Source organism: Capra hircus, chromosome 13 (assembly GCF_001704415.2).
Source record: "Capra hircus breed San Clemente chromosome 13, ASM170441v1, whole genome shotgun sequence".
NCBI lineage: Eukaryota > Metazoa > Chordata > Mammalia > Artiodactyla > Bovidae > Capra > Capra hircus.
Window position 1 is genome coordinate 27,971,701 of NC_030820.1, and position 22,631 is coordinate 27,994,331.

General features: G+C 42.7%; 1 protein-coding gene and 1 non-coding gene across 2 annotated transcripts in view; one reads left to right on the plus strand and one right to left on the minus strand.

Moving 5' to 3' along the window:
- FRMD4A (FERM domain containing 4A) overlaps positions 1-19,851 on the minus strand; it is a 324,865-nt gene extending 305,014 nt beyond the window's left edge. The window contains exon 1 of the mRNA XM_018057129.1: positions 19,161-19,851. Within this exon, the coding sequence (XP_017912618.1) occupies positions 19,161-19,319 (159 nt within the window). The 5' untranslated portion in view covers positions 19,320-19,851. The remainder of the gene's footprint in view (positions 1-19,160) is intronic.
- TRNAE-CUC lies at positions 8,051-8,123 on the plus strand. Its single transcript has one exon. It is a non-coding gene; the product is annotated as a tRNA-Glu (tRNA).

The window sequence follows — 22,631 nt, forward strand, 5'->3', positions numbered from 1 at the left end:
CCGCCAAGGTCACACCTGGAGTATATCACAGACCCCCGGGGTCCAAAACCCTGCATCAAATTCACCCAGAGCACCCACGTGAAACTAGGGGTGTATGCAATCGGATTCTGTTGCTACCCTTTTAACTTGTGATACTTTAGGTCTCAGGCAGGCTAGAAATAATCAACACATTGTCTTCAAAAGCAGTCTGCATGCACCCCAGTGTTCATCACAGCACTATTTCCAGTAGCCAGGACATGGAAACGATCTAAATGTGCACCAACAGGGGAGCGGATAAAAAGATGTGGTACGTATATAAGGTGGAATGTTACTCAGCCATCAAAGGAAGGGAACTGGCTCACTTGTGGAGACATGGATGGACCTAGAGACTGTCGTATCACCGAAGTAAGAGAGAAAAACAAATATCATATACCGACATATATATGTGGAATCTGAAAAAACTGGCATAGATGATCTTATTTACAGTGTGGAAGTAGAGACACAGACATAGAGAACAAATGTACGGACACCAAGGGGGTAAGGGTGGGGTGGTGGGATGAATTGCGAGATTGGGATTGACGCCTATGGATACTGTGTAGAAAATAGATAACAAGTGAGAACTTACTGCACAGCACAGGGAAGTCTACTGAACGCTTGTGTGACCTAAATGGAAAGGACATCCAAAAGAGAGGGGATATATATATACATAGGGATAGCTGAATCACCGCACTGTACAGTAGAAACTAATGCACCACTGTAAAGCAACTAAACTCCAATGAATTCTTTTAAAAAGCAGTTTGAATTTTCTCCTAATAAAGGACCTTGACTTTGACTCTTTTAGCCTTAGCCATGATTTTCTTTCTTGGACTGGCTTCATTTTCCAAATGCCCGTGGATCTTAACAAAGCATACATTATGTCCAAATGTGTAAGGTAGTCATTCTATCCAATTGGAATAATTCTGCTCCTAAATGCTACTTAACCATCTACTGTCCTTTAACCCAAGTTCCTGAAATGTAAACACGTGAAGAAGAATCTGGTGGCTGGTGAGGCTGAAACAGTGCAGGAGTGGAGAAGGCACTCTCTGGCTCAAGGTCCTCTGGTCCCAGAAGAGTAATACTATCAGCCCGCGGGCTTTCACATGGGGCTGGGTAATTTACCTTGAAGTCCAGGGCTGCGATTGCTTCTTTAATTAAAAACACACACACTGTAATAGCGGAGGTGTCACCTGATGCAGGCTTACTTGCCAACGTGGACCCAGTGCCCTGCTGGGGTATATTTTGTTCCAGAATTTCTCGTGTAATAAAAACCCTACTGAGAAACTGCTCCATAGTGGAGAGACCCAGCCTACCAGAAAGGCACCCTTGGAGAGAAGAGGGGTACTGATTCATAGCCAGCGATAGGAGGGGAAGGACATTGTTCTTAAATATAAAGTAATACATCCGAAAAATATTTCTATATTTTCCAGGCTCTCCTGCTCTTGGTTTGAAATTGGTAATGCATGTGAAAAACATCAAGGTAGTTTTTATGTTGTTGAGCCCTTTCACATTTTATCTCTAAAGCTATTGCAGAGGGCATTCCTAGCAAAGCTGGATTTCCAAGAATGCTCAAATGATGAATGAAGTGTTAATAATGAAACAGCTACCCTTTACTGAGCATCTCCTGTGGGAACACAATATGCTGAGTGCTTTAGGGAGGATGTCTTATCCTCAAAACAAGCTTACCAGAAATTGACTGTTACCCCATTTTACAGAAGAGGAAACCAAGTCTCAAGATAACTATGGAGCCTGCCACGTTCATGCAACAGGGAGATGATGGACCTATGTTTGGTGGAGACAGGTAATTTGGACCTGAATCAGTCTGACACCAAGTCTCTGCTTATTTCAGGTACACCATGATGTTAATCTAAAATTACAAGTGGCTCCCATGTTTACTCCCATTATTTACAAGGGCCAAGACATGGAAATAAGCTTAAGAGTCCATAGTGATGGATATATACATAAAGAAGTTGTGGTATACATACACAAAGAAATATTATTCATCCATAAGAAAAGAAGGAAATCCTGCCATTTGTAACAACCTGGATGGACCTTGAGGGCATTGTGCTAAGTGAAAAGAGTCAGATGGAGAAAGACATGTATGATCGCTGCTATCTGTGGAATCTAAAAAACACAACAACGAAAACCCCACCAACTCATAGAAAAAGAGATCATGTTTGTGGCCACCAGAGGCAGGGATGGGAGGCGGGAGGATGAAAATAGTCAAAAGGTATAAATTTTCAGTTATAAGATAAATCATACTGGGGATGTAATTTAACATATGTCATGATGACTGTAGTTAACACTAGTGTATGAGAAGGAAATGGCAACCCACTCCAGTGTTCTTGCCTGGAGAATCCCAGGGACGGGGGAGCCTGGTGGGCTGCCGTCTATGGGGTCACACAGAGTCGGACACGACTGAAGCGACTCAGGAGCAGCAGCAGCAGCATGCTATGTGAAAGCTGTTGAAAGAGCAAACTCCAAGACTTCTTATCACAAGGAAAAACAGTTTTTTCCTTTCTCTCTCTCTCTTTTTTTGGTATCTTTGCAAGATGATGGGCTTCCCCAGTGGCTCGGTGGTAAAGAATCCGCCTGTAATGCAGGAGTCACAGGAAGCACAGGTTTAACCCCTGGGTGGGGAAGATCCCCTGGAGGAGGGCATGACAACTCACTCTAGTATTCTTGCCTGGAGAATCCCATGGACAGAGGAGCCTGGTGGGCTACAGTCCATAGGGTTGCAAAGAGTCAGATATTACTGAAGCGACTTAGCAAGCATGCAAGATGATGTATGTTCACTAAACTTTGATGTATGTTCACTAAACTTACCGCAGTAACCACTCAACAGTATATGTAAGCAAGTCATTATGCTGTACATCTTAAATTGATACAGTGCTATACGGCAGTTACACCCCAAGAAACGAAAAAAATAACTAGCTGGAAAAAAGAGAAGTAATTGTGGATGTACGGCTGTTTATTTTTTCTGGTGGCACAGAAAATGGATTTAGCAGTGGCTTTTAAGATACAAATAAACTGATACGCATTTCTGAGCATTATGAATGATTTGGAGAACTGTACAAGGTTGGAGGAGAAAAATAAAACAAACCAACTCTCTGAGTCTTGGCCTCACAAGTGCTTGGGAGGGACAGAAAGCAGGAGACTTTGAGCATTTTTGAAAACAGATTCACAATGAGTTCCATGTTCAGCTCTGACCCTCCCTCCAGCCCCCACACTGGGTACTTCCTCAGTTCCTGAGAACTGAGTGTCTGCTTTATCCAGAACATTCTTGCTAAAATAACTGGCTTAGAAAGTCCTGGAAAGAGTCAGCAGGCCCTGAACCAGTGACCCAAACAGTCGGTTAATAACAAGATCAGCACTCTCTCCTGGGGTGGCCCTGACTCTGTATGGATAGGTGTGGGGGAGGCAACTGTGTCTTGAAGCTGAAAGATTCAACAAACAGGCAGGCTCCTTTGAAAGGCTCTTCTGCCCGACTGTTAATGTTTATAAATCTTCCTGCTTCTCTTTGGCTTGTACTTCATCATCAGCAGTCTAAAGAAAAAGGAGGGGGAAAGTGTCTCACATTGAGAATCTATCTGGGAATTGGGAATCCTTGGTGTTGTTTCTGGCTGCAATATTAATTCATGGGGTTGAGTAAATCACTAGCTTTTTTGCTCCCTTCACTTCCCCATTCCATTCAGTCCTATTTTGGTCCTTGTATCTCTCTGGCCCCAACACTCCCCCTCCCTTCCTCTGTACTGCTAGCCACTTAGAAAGTTGATCATATATGGCAACTGTGAATACATCAGATGCTGTTTCTCCTACATCTTTTCCAGTATTTGTAATAATTTTTCTATTTGGGAAACTTTCCTTCTCCTATAGCCTAGCTAAATCCTGTCTGGTCTTTGTCTTCCTCCCTGACTTGGCTCTGAGCTCTTGTCCCTTCTTTCTCTGAAATCCCACAGGATTTGTTGTCTGAACTTCTTACTTGGGCTCTATCTGCTACTGCCACACATCTCTAGTTATCTTTTTTCTACTCACCTGACTGATTTACACAGCTGGTTTGAAACTTGTAGCAAATGCCTTACTGAGGCTTTTGTTTTCTCTCAGTATTAGTACACTGACTGTTGGAACTTAGTCAATGTTTGCTGATTCAAATGTAAAAGAGCAACATTAACAATGGCAATGCTAAGTCACTTCAGTTGTGTTCAACTTTTTGTGACCCTATGAACTGTGTAGCCTTCCAGGCTCCTCTGTCCATGGGATTCTCCAGGCAAGAATACTGGAGTGGGTCGCCAAGCCCTCCTCCAGGGGATCTTCCCCGATCCAGGGATCAAACACGAATCTCCTAGGTCTCCTGCATTGGCAGGTGGGTTCTTTACCACTGAGCCACCCCAATAATGACAATGAAAGTGAAAGTGTTAGTCACTCAGTTGTGTCTGACTCTTTGTAACCCCGTGGACTGTAGAGCCCACCAGGCTCTCTGTCCATGGAATCCTCCAGGCAAGAATACTGGCGTGGGTTGTCATGCCCTTCTCGAGAGGAATTCCCAATACAGGGATTGAACCTGGACAGATTCTTTACATCTGAGCCACCACAGAACTTCCTTTTATTGAATGTTTCCTGTTCACCAGAATGATGTTAAGAGTTTTATGTTAATATCTCACTCATGACAACACAATTGTGAGGTCTTATGTATCACCATTTTACAGTGGAGAAAACTGAGGCTCAGTAACAAGATAATGATCACCTAGCTATTACCTGTTAGAGCGGAGATTCACCAATTTCCATAAGTACCATGCTGCCCTGCTCCAATTAAGAACTATGTCATGAGTGAAACAAGCCAAGGACACTTGCATTTATGGTTAACATGGCTGTAAACAATGACTGTGAAACTGAAACAGAAGCAACAAGGAGGTAATGCAAGGATTCCACAAAAACAGATTTGCAGTCAGCACCCCAGCATCAGCTACGGCGCCTGGTGCTTCAAATTCTGAACTCTGAAGTCAAACTGACTTGGTCTGAATCTTGGCTCCACAGCTCGGCAGCTGTTTGATCTTGAGTAAGAGACATTAAGTTCATGGTGACTCAGTTGCCTCATGTATAAAGGTGGACTGTGATGGCACCCTCTCGTCTGGTAGCCTTGAAGATTAAGTATAAACATGTGAAAGGCACATATAGTGAAGTGAAAGTCGCTTAGTCATGTCTGACTCTTTGCGACCCCATGGACTATACAGTCCACGGAAGTCTCCAGGCCAGAATACTGGAGTGAGTAGCTTTTCCCTTCTCCAGGGGAATCTTCCCAATCCAAGGATCGAACTTAGGTCTCCTGCATTGTAGGTGGGTTCTTTACCAGCTGAGCCACAAGGGAAGCCCAAAAAAGCACATATATGGATCCTTGAGTAATAGTCAGCTATTATTATCAGGAACCTCTAACTCAGACCAAGGTAACAGAATCTAGCCCAGGAGGCAGAAATTTCAGGCAATGAAAAAGAGCTCTGTTTTTATCCTTCAATCCCAAACACAACAAAGAAACTGCAGATAGGGAATTCTAGGAGACAAAGGCCACCCAAGGACTGTATTGCAAGGATTATCAAATATGCCAAGACATGGTGACCCAATACTCGTCACTCAAATGGCTGTGGGAGGCAACGGTGGCAACATAAGGGACCTCCTGGTGGTAGATGGCTAGCAACACAGAATGCCAACAGGTGATTTCTACAGTCACTAGATACCTGGCCTCTGATTGTTTCTTAGGAGCTGCAAGACCTTGGGTTGGGTGACCTAATCTCCCTTTTCTTGCCTGTAAAATGGGATAATCATAGTAGCTACGTTAAAGGATCATGGAGAAAATCAATGTATATGTAAAGCGCTTAGAGGACTTCCCTGGTGACTCAGCAATAAAGAATCCATGTGCCAATGTAGGAGATGAAGGTTCAATTCCTAGGTAAGGGAGATACCCTGGGGAAGGAAATGGCAACCCACTCTAGTATTCTTGCCTGGAGAATTCTATGGACAGAGGAACCTGCCAGGCTACAGTCCATGGGGTTGCAAAAGAGTTGGACATAGCTTAGTGACTAAACAATGACCACAACAAAGTGCTTGGAGCATAACTCAATAAATACCTTCAATTTATTTTAGTTTTATAGTCACCACCAGTCTCGACAAGTAGTTCCTTGGGTGCTTACAATATAGCCTTGGCAGAAGAGAAGGAATTACTCTCGCAAAGAGTCAGACACGACTGAGTGACTGAACTGAACCGAACTGAACTGAAGTTAATGAGATTCCCCAGCACTCCAAGTATTTTATTTTACAAAGTGGCTTAAATAAGGGAAATTTATTAGACAACAAGGGCTGGAATTTTCACTATCTTTTTTCAGCAACCTCCTCTCTCAATGATAATCGGATAATGTTTATCCACCTTCTTCAAAAGCTGGTTTTTTTTTCTTTTTTTTAAGATTTTATCTCAATACCCTGCAGTGACATTTAAGAGCAAGGCCAGGTTGTGACACAATAGCTGAGCCAATTTTTTTTTTTTTTCCCAAGGGTTTAGCTAAGGTTTTGTGGGCACAGGAGGAAACTAAATGTAACCTCAGGGGTTCAAGGAGGTCATATCTACCTCATCAGGATCCTCTAGACCTGCCTCTGAGCACACCATGAGAGCTGGCACTTGCTGGCCCTCTGCTGCTATGCCTGGATCAGAGCCCTCACATGAAATGTCAGGTGTAATTTTCACCCCAGGCCTGGAGAGCAACAAGGACAGCCTCTTGCTTGGAAAATGCTGGGGGTGGGAGGTGCCCTGCCCTCTGGACTTGGCCAAGAGAGAAAGCAAACTGCAGGTAATTTGGCCCAAACCAGTAGATGCTGCTCAAAAAAGCCACAGTGGTTGCCCTGAAACAGGGAAATCACAAAGCAAATGCTTGCCTAGAAAGCACAAACAAAGCTGCCTCATATTGGGGAGGCAGCCCCCGTGCTTGGATCCAGGCTTGGCGGGGAAGATAGATCAGAGGGCCCTTCAGATTTCTGGGAAACACCAACCTTGGGACTCTCATTCAGCGCTGGGTCCCCAGAGGCCACCACTACCTAAGATACCAAAATTGCCTACTTAGAATCTTGGGTCACAGATTACTTCCTGACATAATTGTCTGTAAAAAGACTTCCTTAAATTATCCCTGGAAACTGAAAGGAGGCTCATGAAGAACAATCTTGTACAAATTTTGGAAATTGAGTATTTTTTTCCTTCATTTAGAATTTAAAGAATATTGTTTTATATCCCCATTCATTTCTCAGAGTAGATGATACAAAAGGCTCAGGCACCTTTAAATTTGCTCTTATTTTATAGCAAATGAATAAATTAATAATAATAGCTTAACCTCTGTTGAGCTGGTGTTATTTATCATACTCGCTCTAAGTATTTTATATGTAATGCCTCATTCAATCCTAAAGATAACCCAGGTCTCCTGCATTGTAGGCAATTCTTTACCATCTGAGTCACAAAGGAAGTCTCCTAAAGATAACAGTAGGTGGTAAATAGAGTTATTTGTTTCCTGGATGAGCAGATGTGCTCTGGGGTTTGGGATTTCATACCTAATTCACTGACTCAGGGCACAAGCCCTAAGCCCGCTGCAATAGGTGGGCCAGGTGCCCACCTACCTGTTCTTCCCAGCTTCCCTAGCAGGTGGGGGTGGTCATGTGACCACCTTCTGGCCAATGTTATGTGAGTATAAGGGAAGAGTTCTACTTCGAGGTCTGGACCATGAAAAACTCTAAGGGCGCTTCCCTGCCCTGTTCTTCTTTATTAAATAAATAGGCCACTGAGACCCTAGAGGAGGGACAAGTCATGAGATGACCCTGAATGATTCTGGGGAGGGCTGTATGCAAGCCAGAACAAGTTAGACTTAACTGTGAGTGAAAACTACATTTCTGTTGTGTTAAGTCATTGAGATTTCCAAGGCATCTACTGCAGAAGCCCAGTTACTTTAATTCATGTACCTGGTGAGGAAAATGAGTTGACTGTCTACAGTTAAATTGCTATTGGGACTTCCTGGTGGTCCAGTAGTTAAGACTCTGCACTCTCAATGCAGGAGGCCCAGGTTCGATCCCTGGTCAGGGAACTAGATCTCACATGCCGCAACTAAAAGATCCTGTGTGCCACAACTGAGACCTGGTGCAGCCAAATAAATAAATATAAAAAGCCCATTAGTGTTAGTGGACCCTTAGGGCAGAACTGCCTAGTTCTACACTGTATGTTTTCTCTCAAAATGCAGGGTGTGCGAACACAATGGGGAATTCTCTTCCAACTTAGAAAGATGATAAAGAGATCCCATGCCCTGCTTCCATCTTCCATCTTCCAAAGAGAGTTAGCATGACGAAAATAATCAGATTGCACAATCATCATTTATTAGGAACCCATCTGGTGTGGGGATGAGCTCATAGCCTTGAGAATAAAGAAAATTTCCAGCTAAGACTGTATGGTGAGGTTTCTAACAAAGGCCAGCTGGTTTTCAGAAGGTCCAGTGCCAGGTTAGAACAAGGCTCAGTGAAGAGCAGCCAGTGGTTAAGCAGTATGGACATCATTACTGTAAATGATATAAATCACATCACACTTATTACATAAAGACGCATGATTGTTAGCCTAACAAATTCAGTCTAGTTGCACTCCTTTTCGCTGCAGCAACTTTAAGCTGGCACATTGTGTTGTTTCTGCTCATTCCCTTTACCTAGTTCATACCCACTCGTCTTTATTAACAAGACCTCTGCTCATCTATTGTCTTCTCAGGAGGCCTTCCTTGATGTCACAGAACAAGCAGGTTTCCCGGTGAAACTCTCTCAGGCCCTTAGGTAACTTGTCCTCAAAGCACTGACATTCAATTTTAATTTCCTGTGAGTCTGCATAATTATTAGTTCTGTTGAGTGAGTGATTATCAGAACTCCACCACTGTAATATAATCTGTAAACAAATATCGTGTCATGTTCAGTTTTGTTCACTCTCCCATCTCTGGAACTCAGCACAATATCTGCACAGAGCAGGTGTTCTTTAATTATTTGTTAGATGAATGAGCAAACACCTGAATAAATGAATGAATGAATCTTCATTTAGTGAAGAAACTGAGGTAGAAATATGTCATACCCAGATTTATTGGTAAAGATAGGAATATATTTTAGAATATTGGATTTCTGCAGCTACTACTGCCCATCACCTTTCAAATGACTCTGCAGAAAGAGATGCCTTCAAATCAGGTGACACTTGAATAGGTGACCATCACTCCAGAACAAATGTTGATAACACAAATGCTGAGATCCTATGCCACAAGAGGCTAGTCACTAACTTCTCTGAGCCTCAATGCAGTATCCTCATTTATAATGCACCCCTCCCCCACCGCACTGGCACTGAGAATCGAAAATAAGAGAATTCATTTGACAACACCCTATTGACTCTATGCATGTATGTTTTGCTTAAAGTTAAGAAGTTTGAAAATTGCCTCTCAATGGGATCTTTGAAAAGACTCTGCTTTGTGAAGAAGAAGGCATTTCGAGGATATTAGACAAAGACTCACCATTTAGTTAAACAAGCATTATTTCCAGGCAATGGCAGAGAAATTAGATCTCCCACAGTTTCCATCAGTCTCAGTCCTAAGACCTTTAAACAATCATACAATTTAACTAAAAAATTGGCTACTCTCCTTCTGTTGGGATGACTATTTCCAAAGCCCAACCTGAGTAGAAATTTAGAAGCCCTCATTATTCAAAGGTAATGTGATATTTGTCAAAAGAGAAACTTCTGAGTTGATTTCCACAATGCTTTCAAAGCAGATTAGCATCTGTTGGGAGGGACTGGCCCAAAGTGAGCATTGCTTGATGCAGTAATTGACAGCTAATTTTAAACCTTGAAGTAGTATTTTCTCACTGGAACCAAGGAAAGTGCTTTCAAGAAGGATGAAAATCTACTGCATGTCAGACTCAAAAATATTTTCTGAACTAAGTAAAAACTGAGATCCTACTTTGCAAATACATTGCTAGAAAATTCAAGAATGAGCTTTGCAGATTCATGAGGTTCTATTGCAAAGACGTGACTCCTATCAATGTAAGAAGATGCAGTCACAAAGATGTGTGTGTAACATTCAAGCACATCAGCAGAAATGCATTCATATAACCCTTTACCAACGGGCATGAATAGCTGTAATGAGTGGCAGAAAAGGTTGATGTAAACAAATGCACAGACTTGACAAAAGGTAGAAAGAAATAGAACAAATTTGGTAATTGCTTTGCTTGGTGCAAACCTGTTTTTTCCCCTTCAACTATAACATATGTTGTAGATCATTGGAGGAAAGGCTCAGCTCCACAGCATATGCAGGCACTAAATAATACAAAAAGCACAACCCCTGGAAAACATACATTGCCGGAACGAAATGATGAAAGAGGAACAGCAAAAATAGCAAATTGAGCATCAAAGCCTAGCTTTGCACATGTGGGAACGTTTCCTGGAATCATGGCATCATCCATTGGTCCCAGACTGGTTGTATTAGTTGCTTTAGAAGATACAAATAAATCATTGCAAACCCAATCCCCTTTTAGAGGAATTATTCATCATTAGAAAAATTTACCACTGACATCATTATAACTCATTATACAGACAGTTGATAAAAATGCAGTTTCAAAATCATTCCTATTTCTAGAACCTCTCAGTTTCAGAAGCACAATTCCTATTAAAAGAAAAATACACACACCATTTTCTGTGACTGTAAACTCCATCCCAGGGTGATAAAGCAGTCTCCTCTGTCATTGACTTTTTTGTTTTTGTTTGTTTTTCTGGCAGTGTTTGTGGGAAATTCAGTACATACAGGTCAATGTAGGGCTGATTCTGTGGGCCATAGAGAGGCAGTGTCAGAGCACTGGGTTAGAACCTCTCAGTATAAATAAAAAAGGACTCTCCCCAAATTCCCAACACCTGGGTGTCACTCTGGCTCCTGGTCCATATTCTCTTCTAGAAGAAAGTGATGGGTGAGCCACGGATGATTTTAAATATACGTAAGAAACCATACTCCTTAGAGGAAGGTGGGAACATACACTGGAACATTTTCCCACTCCTAGTTTCTCCCCTACAGCTTATATCCTAAAGTCAGGAAGAGCAGGTAAATTTCCTCTTTGGACTTCATTCAGCAGCCTCAAAAACTAAAAAACAGAAACAAAGCTAACAACTCTCATGAAGGGTGCCGTTTCTGCAAATAGACCAAAAACGAAGAAATAGAAAAAATGAATGACATCCAACCAAAAAAATAAACTAAAACAGACTCCCATATGCCATGCATATGTGCTCTTCATCTTTGGAGCCAGAAGCAATTTATGGCACAGCAATAATTTAGGTTACTGGTCTTATTTATCTTATTTCTCCTGTAGTTCATACTCATGATAAGCGGTCAGGCAGGAGGGAAAAAAGGTGGCTTCATCATGATGTTAATGAAGCTTAAAGTTTAGGGCCTGTCACTTCTTGGGATCTCTTCTAGGGCTCCAGGATGATTGCTGGTAATATGTGTACATGGTCACAGCTGCATAATGGAGCTATTGTAATTGCAGTCAGTTATGTCTACTGTCTATTTCTGCACTGACCTTCCCTCTGCTAAACTTCCCTTCTTGATCATGTAGCATTGGAATGGCCATGGACACTTTCTGGAGCTCAGCTCAGGGGCAGTTGAGTTGCGATACGTGTAGTTTGGGTTAAAAGAATACATGTTTGAGGTTCACGGTCATTTCCATTTATCTATGAAAAGATGGGACTACCTGGTGGCTAAGATGGAAAGGAATCTGCCTGGGTTCGATCCCTGGGTTGGGAAGATCCTCTGGAGGTGGGCATGGCAACCCACTCCAGTATTCTTGCCTGGAAGAATCCCCATGGACAGAGGAGCCTGGAAGGCTACAATTCATGAGGTCGCAAAAAATCAGACACAACTGAACGACTAAGCACACATGAAAAGATGGAAATGGATGATGTCATTGAAGGATCGGCTTTCAGTCATATTCTTCACCCCTAAGCATTGACTTAACCTGTATTGTCCATAAAGGTGCAGGGCCTGGGGTCTTATCCAGGTATTACTACATCTTACAGCACCTGGTTATGGAACTATGTGGCCTCCACATAGGAGAAATCAGGCTTAAAATGCAGGGAGCCAGATTTCAGCAACATGATTATCATGATCAAGATTATCATACTAAGTGAAGGAAGCCAGACAGGGAAAGACAAATGTCCTACAATACTGCTTACATGTGGAACCTTAAAAAATGATACAAATGCACTTATTTACAAAACAGAAATAGACTCACAGGCACAGAAAATAAACATCTGCTTACTATCTGACAGTGGAATGAGCTTCTTTCAGCTCAGAGGCTCTTCAGCTGGAGCGCACAATAAATACCTAGAAACCTTAAAAAACATACACACATAGGCTCTAGATCAATTAAACAAGAATCTCTGGGAGTCAGACCTGGGCATGGGTGGCTTTAAAAGCTCCCTGACAGAATCAAAAGTCCAACCAGGGAATAATAGCCATCACTTCAGGCAATGGAGAAACTAACTGTCAACCATGAAAGCATTGCTGTGAAATAATAGAAAAAAAAGTTATATATATATATAGGTCTCTGTCTTCCATTTCTGGCACAGAGCTCCTTAAACTCCTGTAATTTTTCCTTAAAGAGAAGAGCACTGGGAGCATTTTCTGTTCTTATATTTGGACTTCAACCCTGGTTCCTGACACAGAGCTCTTAAACCCCTTAGAATTCCTGAGTGATAGGAATGTCTTTTGTTTTCATGAGGTGACTCTGTTGGGCTCTTGGATGGCTTCAGAATGGGGACTTGTCACCAGAAAGATCAAGCCATGATTGGAAGCTTAAAACTTTCATCTCCATCCTCATCCTCTGGGAATGAGAGAGGGGCTGAAGACTGAGTTAATGATTGAGCATGCCTACATGATGAAGCATCCATAAAATTTCAAACATATGGGGTTCAAAAAGCTTCTGGGTTGGTAAACATATCTATGTGCTGGGATAATATGCATCTCAGTTCCACAGGGCTAGAACTCCTGCACTTGGACCTTCCCAGACCTTGCCCTATGAATCTCTCCATCTGGCTATTCGTCTATGTCCTTTCTCATTTCCTCTGCTGCTGCTGCTGCTGCTGCTGCTAAGTCGCCTCAGTTGTGTCCAGCTCTGTGCAACCCCATGGATGGCAGCCCACAAAGCTCCCCCATCCCTGGGATTCTCCAGGCAAGAACACTGGAGTGGGTTGCCATTTCCTTTTCCAATGCATGAAAGCGAAGTTGCTCAGTCATGTCCGACTCCTAGCGACCCCATGGACTGTAGCCTATCAGGCTCCTCCATCCATGGGATTTGCCAGGCAAGAGTACTGGAGTGGGTTGCCATTGCCTTCTCCGCTCATTTCCTCTATCATGTAATAAACTGGTAAATGTGTTTTCCTGGGTTCTGTGAGCTCTTCTAGCAAATGACCTAATCCAAGGAGGGGATCATGGGAACCTCCAATTTGTAGACAAGTCAGCCAGAAGTTGTGGGTAAACTGGGGATGTGTGATTGGTGTCTGAAGAGTAGGGCAGTTCTCAACCTGAGCCCTCAACCTGAACTTGTGCTCCCTCTAGGCAGTTAGTGTCAGAATTGCTTGGTGTGGAAAATCTACCCACACCAAAAGCATTGTGAGTGTGATAGCAGCATGAGAGTAAAGGAAAACAGAGTTTTCCCTAGACAATTGCCTAAACAAAACACACAAAAATGGCCATTCATCACCTTACCACTAGGAAGTAAAGGCATTCTGGATGAATGTTTCCCAAGATAAAAGCCAATAATAATACAGAATATTAACAAATAATCATTGTTCATTGTTTTGCATTGGTGTTCAGTCGCTAAGTCATGTTCAACTCTTTGTGACCCCATGGAGTGCAGTATTCTAGGCTTACCTGTCCTTTACTATTACTAAAGGCACTCTATTCTTGATGAATTTTTCCCCATGATAAAAAATCAGTAAGGATACAGCATATTTAAAAAACGATAATGAAAAACTAAAAATAGAACTGCCATATAATCCAGCAATTCTACTCCTGGGTATACAGTTGAGGAAAATGAAAACACTAATGTGAAAAGAAACATGCACCCTAACGTTCACAGCAGCACTATTTGCAATAGCCAAGACATGGAAGCAACCTATCATCAAAAAAGAAAACAAATAACAAACGTTGGTGAGGAACTGGAGCAAAAGAAACCCTTGTAGATTGTCTGTGAGAGTGCGAATTAGTGCAGCCACTGAGGAAAACAGTACGGAGGCTTCTCAGAAAACTAAAAATAGAACTACCATATGACCCAGCAATCCTACTCCTGGGTATACATCTGAAAAAAAAAAACACAATAATTTGAAAAGATATACATACCCTAATATTTACAGCAACATGATTTACAATTGCTAAGATATGGAAGCAATATAAGTGTCCATCAACAGATGAGTGGATAAAGATGTGGTATGTATGTGTATACAGACACACACACACACACACACACACAATGGAATACTACTCAGTAATACAAAAGAATGAAATTCTGCTCTTTGCAACAATGTGAATGGATCTAGAGGATAGTATGTTTAGTAAAATAAGTCATACAGAGAAAGACAAATACTGTACGATATCACTTTTTATGTGGAATCTAAAAAATAACACAAATATGACAAAACAGAAATACAATCACAGATACAAAGAAGAGACTAGTGGTTATCAGCGGGGAGAGGGAAGGGGGCAGGAGCAAGAAAGGAGGAAAGGATTAAGAGGTACAAATTATTCTGTATAAAATAGATCAACAGGGATATATTGTATAGAACAGGGAAATATTGCTATTATTTTGCAATAATTTTAAATGGACTATAATCAATAATCCATAATAATATTGTCATTGTGTTGTACACTTGAAACTAACATAATACTGTAAATCAACTATACTTCAATAAAAAAACAATAATTTCCATTTGTATATACTTCAGCAGTTGCAGCACACTTTCACAAATACGTCTTATTTTACCCTTACACTTTAAAAAAATTAATTTATTTTAATTGGAGGCTAATTACTTGACAGTATTTTAGTGGTTTTTGTCATACATTGACATGAATCAGCCATGGGTGTACATGTGTTTCCCATCCTGAACCCCCCTCCCATCTCCCTCCCTACCCTTACACTTTAGCTAAGCTATATTCTATAGTGGAGAAGGCACAGAGCAAAATTAGTTACTCTCCACTCTTCCTTTGAAAACTATTTGTTTTTTGACTCTTCCTCAGGAGGCTGTGAGCTTCTGAAGACAGGCAGGTACTTTGCTTTGCATGTCCATTTAAACCAAACCTGCTTGCCAGTGTGAATGGGCCTGGGAATAGGTGAAGGTGCCCAGGAGATGGTAGGTCTCATTTGGGATTCCTTCAGTCCACCCCCATTCCTTCAGTTCCAATCCCCAAAAAAGGCAATGCCAAAGAATGTTCAAACTACTGCACAATTGCATTCATCTCACATGCCAGCAAAGTAATGCTCAAAATTCTCCAAGCCAGGCTTCAACAGTAAGTGAACTGTGAACTTCCAGATATTCAAGCTGGATTTAGAAAAGGCAGAGGAGCCAGAGATCAAATTGCCAACATCCATTGGATCATCGAAAAAGCAAGAGAGTTCCAAAAAAATATCTACTTCTGCTTTATTGACTACACCAAAGCTTTTGACTATGTGGATCATAACAAACTGTGGAAAATTCTGAAAGAGATGGGAATACCAGACCACCTGACCTGCCTCTTGAGAAATCTGTATACAGGTCAAGAAGCAACAGTAAGAACTGGACAGGGAACAACAGACTGGTTCCAAATAGGGAAAGGAGTACGTCAAAGCTGTATATTGTACTCTGCTTATTTAACTTGTATGCAGAGTACATCATGAAAAATGCTGGGCTGGATGAAGCACAAGCTGGAATCTAGACCATGGGGAGAAATATCAATAAACTCAGATACACAGATGACACCACCCTAATGGCAGAAAGCGATGAAGAACTAAAGAGCCTCTTGATGAAAGTGAAAGAGGAGAGTGAAAAAGTTGGCTTCAAACTCAATATTCAGAAAACTAAGATCATGGCATCCAGTCCCATCACTTCATGGCCTATAGATGGGGAGAAAATGGAATCAGTGAGAAACCTTACTTTGGGGGGCTCCAAAATCACTGCAGATGGTGATTGCAGCCATGAAATTAAAAGACGCTTGCTCCTTGGAATAAAAGCTATGACCAACCTAGACAGCATATTAAAAAGCAGAACCATTACTTTGCTGACAAAAGTCCATCTAGTCAAGTCTATGGTTTTTCCAGTAGTCATGTATAGACGTGAGAGTTGGACTATAAAGAAAGCTGAGCACCAAAGAATTGATGCTTCTGAACTGTGGTATTGGAGAACACTCTTGAGAGTCCCTTGGACTGCAAGGAGATGCAACCAGTCCCTCCTAAAGGAGATCAGTCCTGGGTGTTCATTGGAAGGACTGATGTTGAAGCTGAAACTCCAATACTTTGGCCACCTCATGCGGAGAGCTGACTTATTGGAAAAGACCCTGATGCTGGGAGGGATTGGGGACAGGAGGGGAAGGGGACAACAGAGGATGAGATGGTTGGATGGCATCACCGACTCAATGGACATGAGTTTGAGCAAGCTCTGGGAGTTGGTGAAGGACAGGGAAGCCTGGCGTGCTGTAGTCCATGGGGTCGCAAAGAGTCAGACACGACTGAGTGACTGAGCTGAACAGTCCACTCAGGTCCAGTGCAGCTCTCTTTTGCTCTCAGTTATGCTTTCTTTTCCAAGACCCCTCGCCTGGCTCTGCAGACAGCTCACTGGTCAAAATGGCCTCTTAGGTCAGTGAACTCATTTAGACCTGCTGCCCTTGCTTTCCCCGCCACAAATGCCTTTCAAAGCCACCTGTGGGAATTACCTGTTGGCTGAAGACAGGCTGTGTGGGTCATAGGCAGCTGACCTCTAGGCTGACCATTTTGGCTTGGCTGGCCAGTCTGGCATGGCCAGAGACAAATCATGGACAAGCATGAGGTGTGATTAGCTTCTGAGTCCCAATTGCCTCCCAAGGGCCAAGTATAAAACTGCTATTCAGTAAGTGTCTGATGAATTGAGTTGAAGTTGTAGCAGGAGGAAGGTGTCTTCCAGGTCTGATGGCCAATAATTCCATGTTCTCTCCAGTACACTTATAACATGAAGGAAAGTCTTTAAAAAGCCCACCAACATGGGGCTAGTGCACCCTGCTCCCTTGATTTAGAATCCTGATTTGCATATAACTTAATGAAACATAAAGCGAGGAAAACAGGAGAGAAAAGGATGTGGAAGAGGGACTTCCTTGGAGATCCAGTGGTTTGGCATGCTTCCACTGCAGGGGGCATGGTTTTGATTGGTTGGGGAACAAAGATCCCACCTGCCCCACAGTGCAGCCAAGAAATAATAAAAATTACAATAAAAAAGAAAAGGGGAAACAGAGGTAAGAAGCCAGGACTCCCAAATTCATTTGTAATTAGCAACAAATAAGACAGACTCATCTTGTTTAAGGAATTAGCCTCAACACCAAGCTGTTGAGATTTGACTCTAAAACCAAGGTTTTAAAAAAATCCTCAAATGGACAAACCAGCCACATTAGTTACTGTTTGTATCTCCTATCTGGGTGATTTTTTCCCCCAGATGTCTTTCAGAATCACAATTTGTCACGGGAAACATTGTAAAGACTTTTCAGATTCTTGTCAAATTTGGGAAGACTTCTTCCAAGTTTCTTTTATATATGATCTATTACAGACATATCCTTATTTGCTGTTTACAGCAAAACTATAGGCATATGCCTTTCAAACACAAGAATTCTGGGGAAAAAAATCCTCATTTTTAGAAATGACTTGAATGGTCTTCATCCCATCTGCCAACAGGCAGATGAAGTAGGAGGAAGGGGTTCTGAGAGGGCTGTGTCTCTCTGTGAAACCAACCCAGGGTACCTGGGCTCATCTTCCAAGAAGCTGTTCATTCAGTGCAAGTATGGACAGTCCACCGAGAGGGCTGGGGGGAAGGTGGCTACAGGGGCCTCTGTTTAGCCACTATGGTACATTAAGAGATTATATGCAGCCAAATTATGCTTAAGAATACAAAGGCCAGCTGTGCCTGCTTGCTTCCAAGCAGTGTGGGAAGCAGAGAGGGGGCCAACACCTCTCAAACTAACTAAGTGAAAGAAACAGCACTACAAGGAAACATTAACTGAAGCCAAGCTAGTGACACCTGCCTCCAAGAAGCAGGCAGGGACAGAGTTGGCCCTTTACTCATTTGCCTTCATCTCCCCCAGCCTTCTCAGTCGGTCTGGATCCTTCTTCTCAGGCTGGGCTGGGCTATCAGGACTGAAGCCCCACGGTCAGCAGGGACCTGGCTTCATGCCACCAGTCTGGATGGATGGGTGGGAAAGCAGACCCTCTCCCTTTTTAAGAGCTCTGTGTCTCCAGCCAGTGGGCTTAGACGGGCTGCCCAGCTGCAGAAAACTTTCCCCATTTCTCACGTTTGTGTGGGAATGTCTGAGAAGGGAAGCTACCAAATGGGAGGGAGATGAAATGGGGAAGAGGGGGACTCAATACTGCTGTTCAGTGCTCATCCCTCCTCAACTCCTGTCCTGCCAGTCAACACCCCGAATCAGGTTTTCGCCACCCCTATACACACACACACTCTTTGAGAAAATAGCATCTCTTGTGAGGGAGCATGAACTTGTGGGGAGGGCATCCTCATCTTTGTAGCCAGAAAAACTTGGGTGCAAATCCCAGAGCTCTATCATTTATCAGCTGGGTAACACTGAACACCTTATATCCCTTCCTGAGTTTTAATAACCTTATCTCCAAAAGATGCCACAAACACCCATTTTTATCAGGTTGTCCGGAAAACTGAATTAGATCCTGCTTACAGCGCACTTCTCCCATTGCCTGGCACCAGGAAGATGATGCCAGATGAAGGTGGACTCCTCCCCTTCTTACACATGATGCAGAAATGACAAGAGCTGACGTCCCTTTCCCACCATTCCCCACGAATTTCTCATGCTACAAAGAAACAGAAGAGGAGTTTCTGGTCCCACCTGGTAGACAGCCCTGGAGATGCACCATGGTTTCAGCATCAGTTTCAGGACCCGCACGTTTCCGCCTTGGCACGTCCTCAGAGCCCGGCAAGTCAGGCCCCACACCAGCCGGTCCCAGGCACTCAGCAGGTCCTTAGAGCCCAGCGGCCCTGCAGCCATGCCAGCCAAGGCCCCGCCTCTGCCCTTCTGGTCCCAGGCCCCATATGCAGGGCTGTGTTCTTTTCCTGACGCCAAGTTCAAATGTCATTGAGATGTCATCAGATCAGGAAAAATGCAGGCCAAATAACTCTGCCTCCACTGGGGCCTCTGTCCTACCCCCTACCCTGCCTCCCCAGCACCCTCACTAGGCTTCAGAGACTGTTTCTGCACAAGGACGAGCTAACAGCTCCTAAATGAGAATGTTTTCTCCCTGTCTCCAGGAAGTCTCCCAGGACAAGGTAAAAACGAGCCTCCCCTGCAGATAATAGCACTCGGTGGACCTCAGAGGACACCCAGCTGACTTTAAGGGCAGATCAGAACAGAGTTTTAGAAAGAACGTGGACCCAGAGTCGTCACTGTGTGCTCATGGTTCCGGGATTCCATCCAGGGTGAGAAGCAAAAGGGATGGATTTTCAGCCTCCTGCCAACATTCCCAAGGCATTCCGTCCAGACTCTTAACTCTTTAAAACTTCCAGAACCAGAGTTTCTTCATGACAAAGCCAAAAGGCCATTTTTTTTTTTTTTTTTCCAAATCAACACTGGAAAAACTGCTATATCTGTCGACAATTTGTAAATACCCAGGCATTTACTTTGGAAATCTCCCAAGTTTAGGTTAGGAAGAGAAGGGCAGTAAGAAAGCTTATCTGCTAGATGTAATATCCACATCTGAGATTTTAGAGGAGAGGGGATAAGGGGGATAAAGGTGGCCTATCTGCTTTTCCCCATGATGGGTCATTTTCTATAAATGTTCTGTGACTTTATCATGTTTTAAATAAATCCTGTGGTGACCTTAACTCAAGGAAGGGCATCTAGTTAAATAAGATAAAGCTCTTTGAGATGTCAATCAAATTATTTTGAGTTTTGATTTTTTTGTGATTATTATTATTTTGATTATTTTAAACCATGTTTCAGAAGGGCATCTGCATCTAGTTCAATAGCTTACTGACCAAAAGACAAGATTTCAAAGTGAGAAGGGGAGGGAGGATTAGCTCATAACACAACCTGTACAGTTAAGGAAACAGCATGTTTAGTCTTAACATCATTTTGAGTGTTTGGTAGTCACTGAGGCATATTTGCCTTCTGCACATCCTTTATGTTGATTGATTATCTTGTCTCTTCAACTGGAACCTTGACTATCATCAGAAAAGTAGTAGAACATAACCCATGGAACTCATAACTCACTACCTCCTGGAGTGTCCTGATGCAAGACATAACTGAGTTTGAATTCGGCCCTGCCACTTACTGTGTGACCTCAGACACATTGACTTCTCTGGTTTATTGTGTTGGCCAAAAAATTCGCTCAGTTTTCTCATAACATGTTATGGAAAATATCTGAACAAACTTTTTGGCCAACCCTAGTAGTTCTTTATCTGTCAGGTGGAAAGCATACCAACCTCACAGGGCTGTTGTGAGGATTAAGTCAGGGGATATATTTAAAGTGGATAACACAGAGTGTGGCATGTATCTGATTTTAATTTTGGGGGAGTGTTTCCCATAATCACGTAATTCTAGGATGCTATCCACCACTGATAATATTAAACTCTTAAGATCATTTCCAGATCTGTGTTTCTTTGAATCACCTTTTCAGAATCCCTTTTGCTATGGATCCATGCACTCATTCATTTAATGAATATGTGAAGATCACTTTCACCGACAATCTTCTTGGATGATTTTTATCATTTTCCCGTGGGTCATGGCTCCAGGGAAAAACTGCATGGTTTTATTCCTGTATATTATTCCTTTATTTTCACACACCCCCAAAATAAAAGGTGGTGGTGGTGGGGTTACGAAGGAATCCTGTCTTTCTACAAAGACATCAGCAGAGATAGCTTCACTTTCAAGTAAAAGAAAGAAAGAAGGAACAAAGGAAGGAAGAAAGAATAAAAAGAGAGAAAGAAGCTACATTAATTTTTAAAAAGTAGTATATGGAAAGTGACTGCTCCATTACCATTAGCTAACTGCTTTGGTATTTTCAAAAAGAAACAAAGGCAAGCGATATCATAGTTAGCTGTTGTCTATGTCCCCAGGCTCATACATCTCCATGGGGATTTTGGCCGTGAACCAGGCTCTTAACAGAGCATGTAATTATGGACAGGATAGGGACCAGTTTAAAGGTTCCGTTTTATACTATTGTTAAATAATGTGATTAAAACATTTCTTTATAGTTAAATATATATTTAGCTTATAGTCTGGGAATCTTTGAAGTCTAAAGGTACCCTAATAAGCTTTTTAAAAACATGCCTGAATATAAACATATTAATCCCTGAGAACAGCAGGGCCTAATCACACTGCCCTGAAGTCTCTGGTGCACACAGCCCTGTCTCTGGACAGGGCTGTCCTCTGCAGGGGCTGGCTCAAGAGCCTGCAGCTTGAGTCTGGTTAAGCCAGCGGATGACTTTGAACCTGGGGAGGCACAGGCGGCAGAGACAGGTCATGCCCTAGTGCCGGTGGAGGATGCTACCTGGTTTCACTGGTCCCGTCTTTTCAAGCATATCTGATTCTGTCCTAGACTTTCAGTCATTAATTCAGACTTTCACAGGGCAGCTTCCCTGATGGCATCTGAGAATGTGCATGCAAACACCACTAGCATCAAAGATTATGCCGTGTGTCTTTAAAGGGATTTATGATGCTCAGAGCAGTTAGATATAAATGTGTGTGTCTCTCTGTGTGTGTTTGTCTCTGTGTGTTTGTGTGTCTTTGTACCCTCATATTACAGAGGAGGAAATCAGAAAGACCTGTCCAGGCCACATGGATATTGTGCAGATGTTGGGACATGACCCCAGGGCTCACCAGGCCAACAAATGACCTGGATTTGTCTTGCTACTCCCAAATCCCTTTAATCACTTCTTTTATTCTTTTTTTGAAAATGATAGAAAACTAGTTTGCTAGGTGGTTTATCCCTTAGACATTTGATCACCAAGCCTCAGGAATAATGAAATGGCGAACCGCTGGGTGTCGAAATGGAGAGCAGCACCATGAGATGCTGGGAAGACATAGTCAAGATCCACCCTGCATCACCCCTCCTTTCATGAACTTCTTTGCTAATGTTTGGGGTAAAGAGTCCAAGTCTTGAGTTAGTTGGCAGAACTGGATCAGTTGCTGTGTGTTTGCCTGCTGTCTGCCCTGGGGGAACATCACTGATAAAACTGGTGTCTTAGTCCTATGGTTCCACCTTTAGGAAGGGAACTGACTCCAGGGGGAGGCAAGCCTGGTGAAGCCAGGAGTTCCTGCATAGAGCAAAGGCAGGAAGAGGTGGGCAGGACCTCCCAGGGA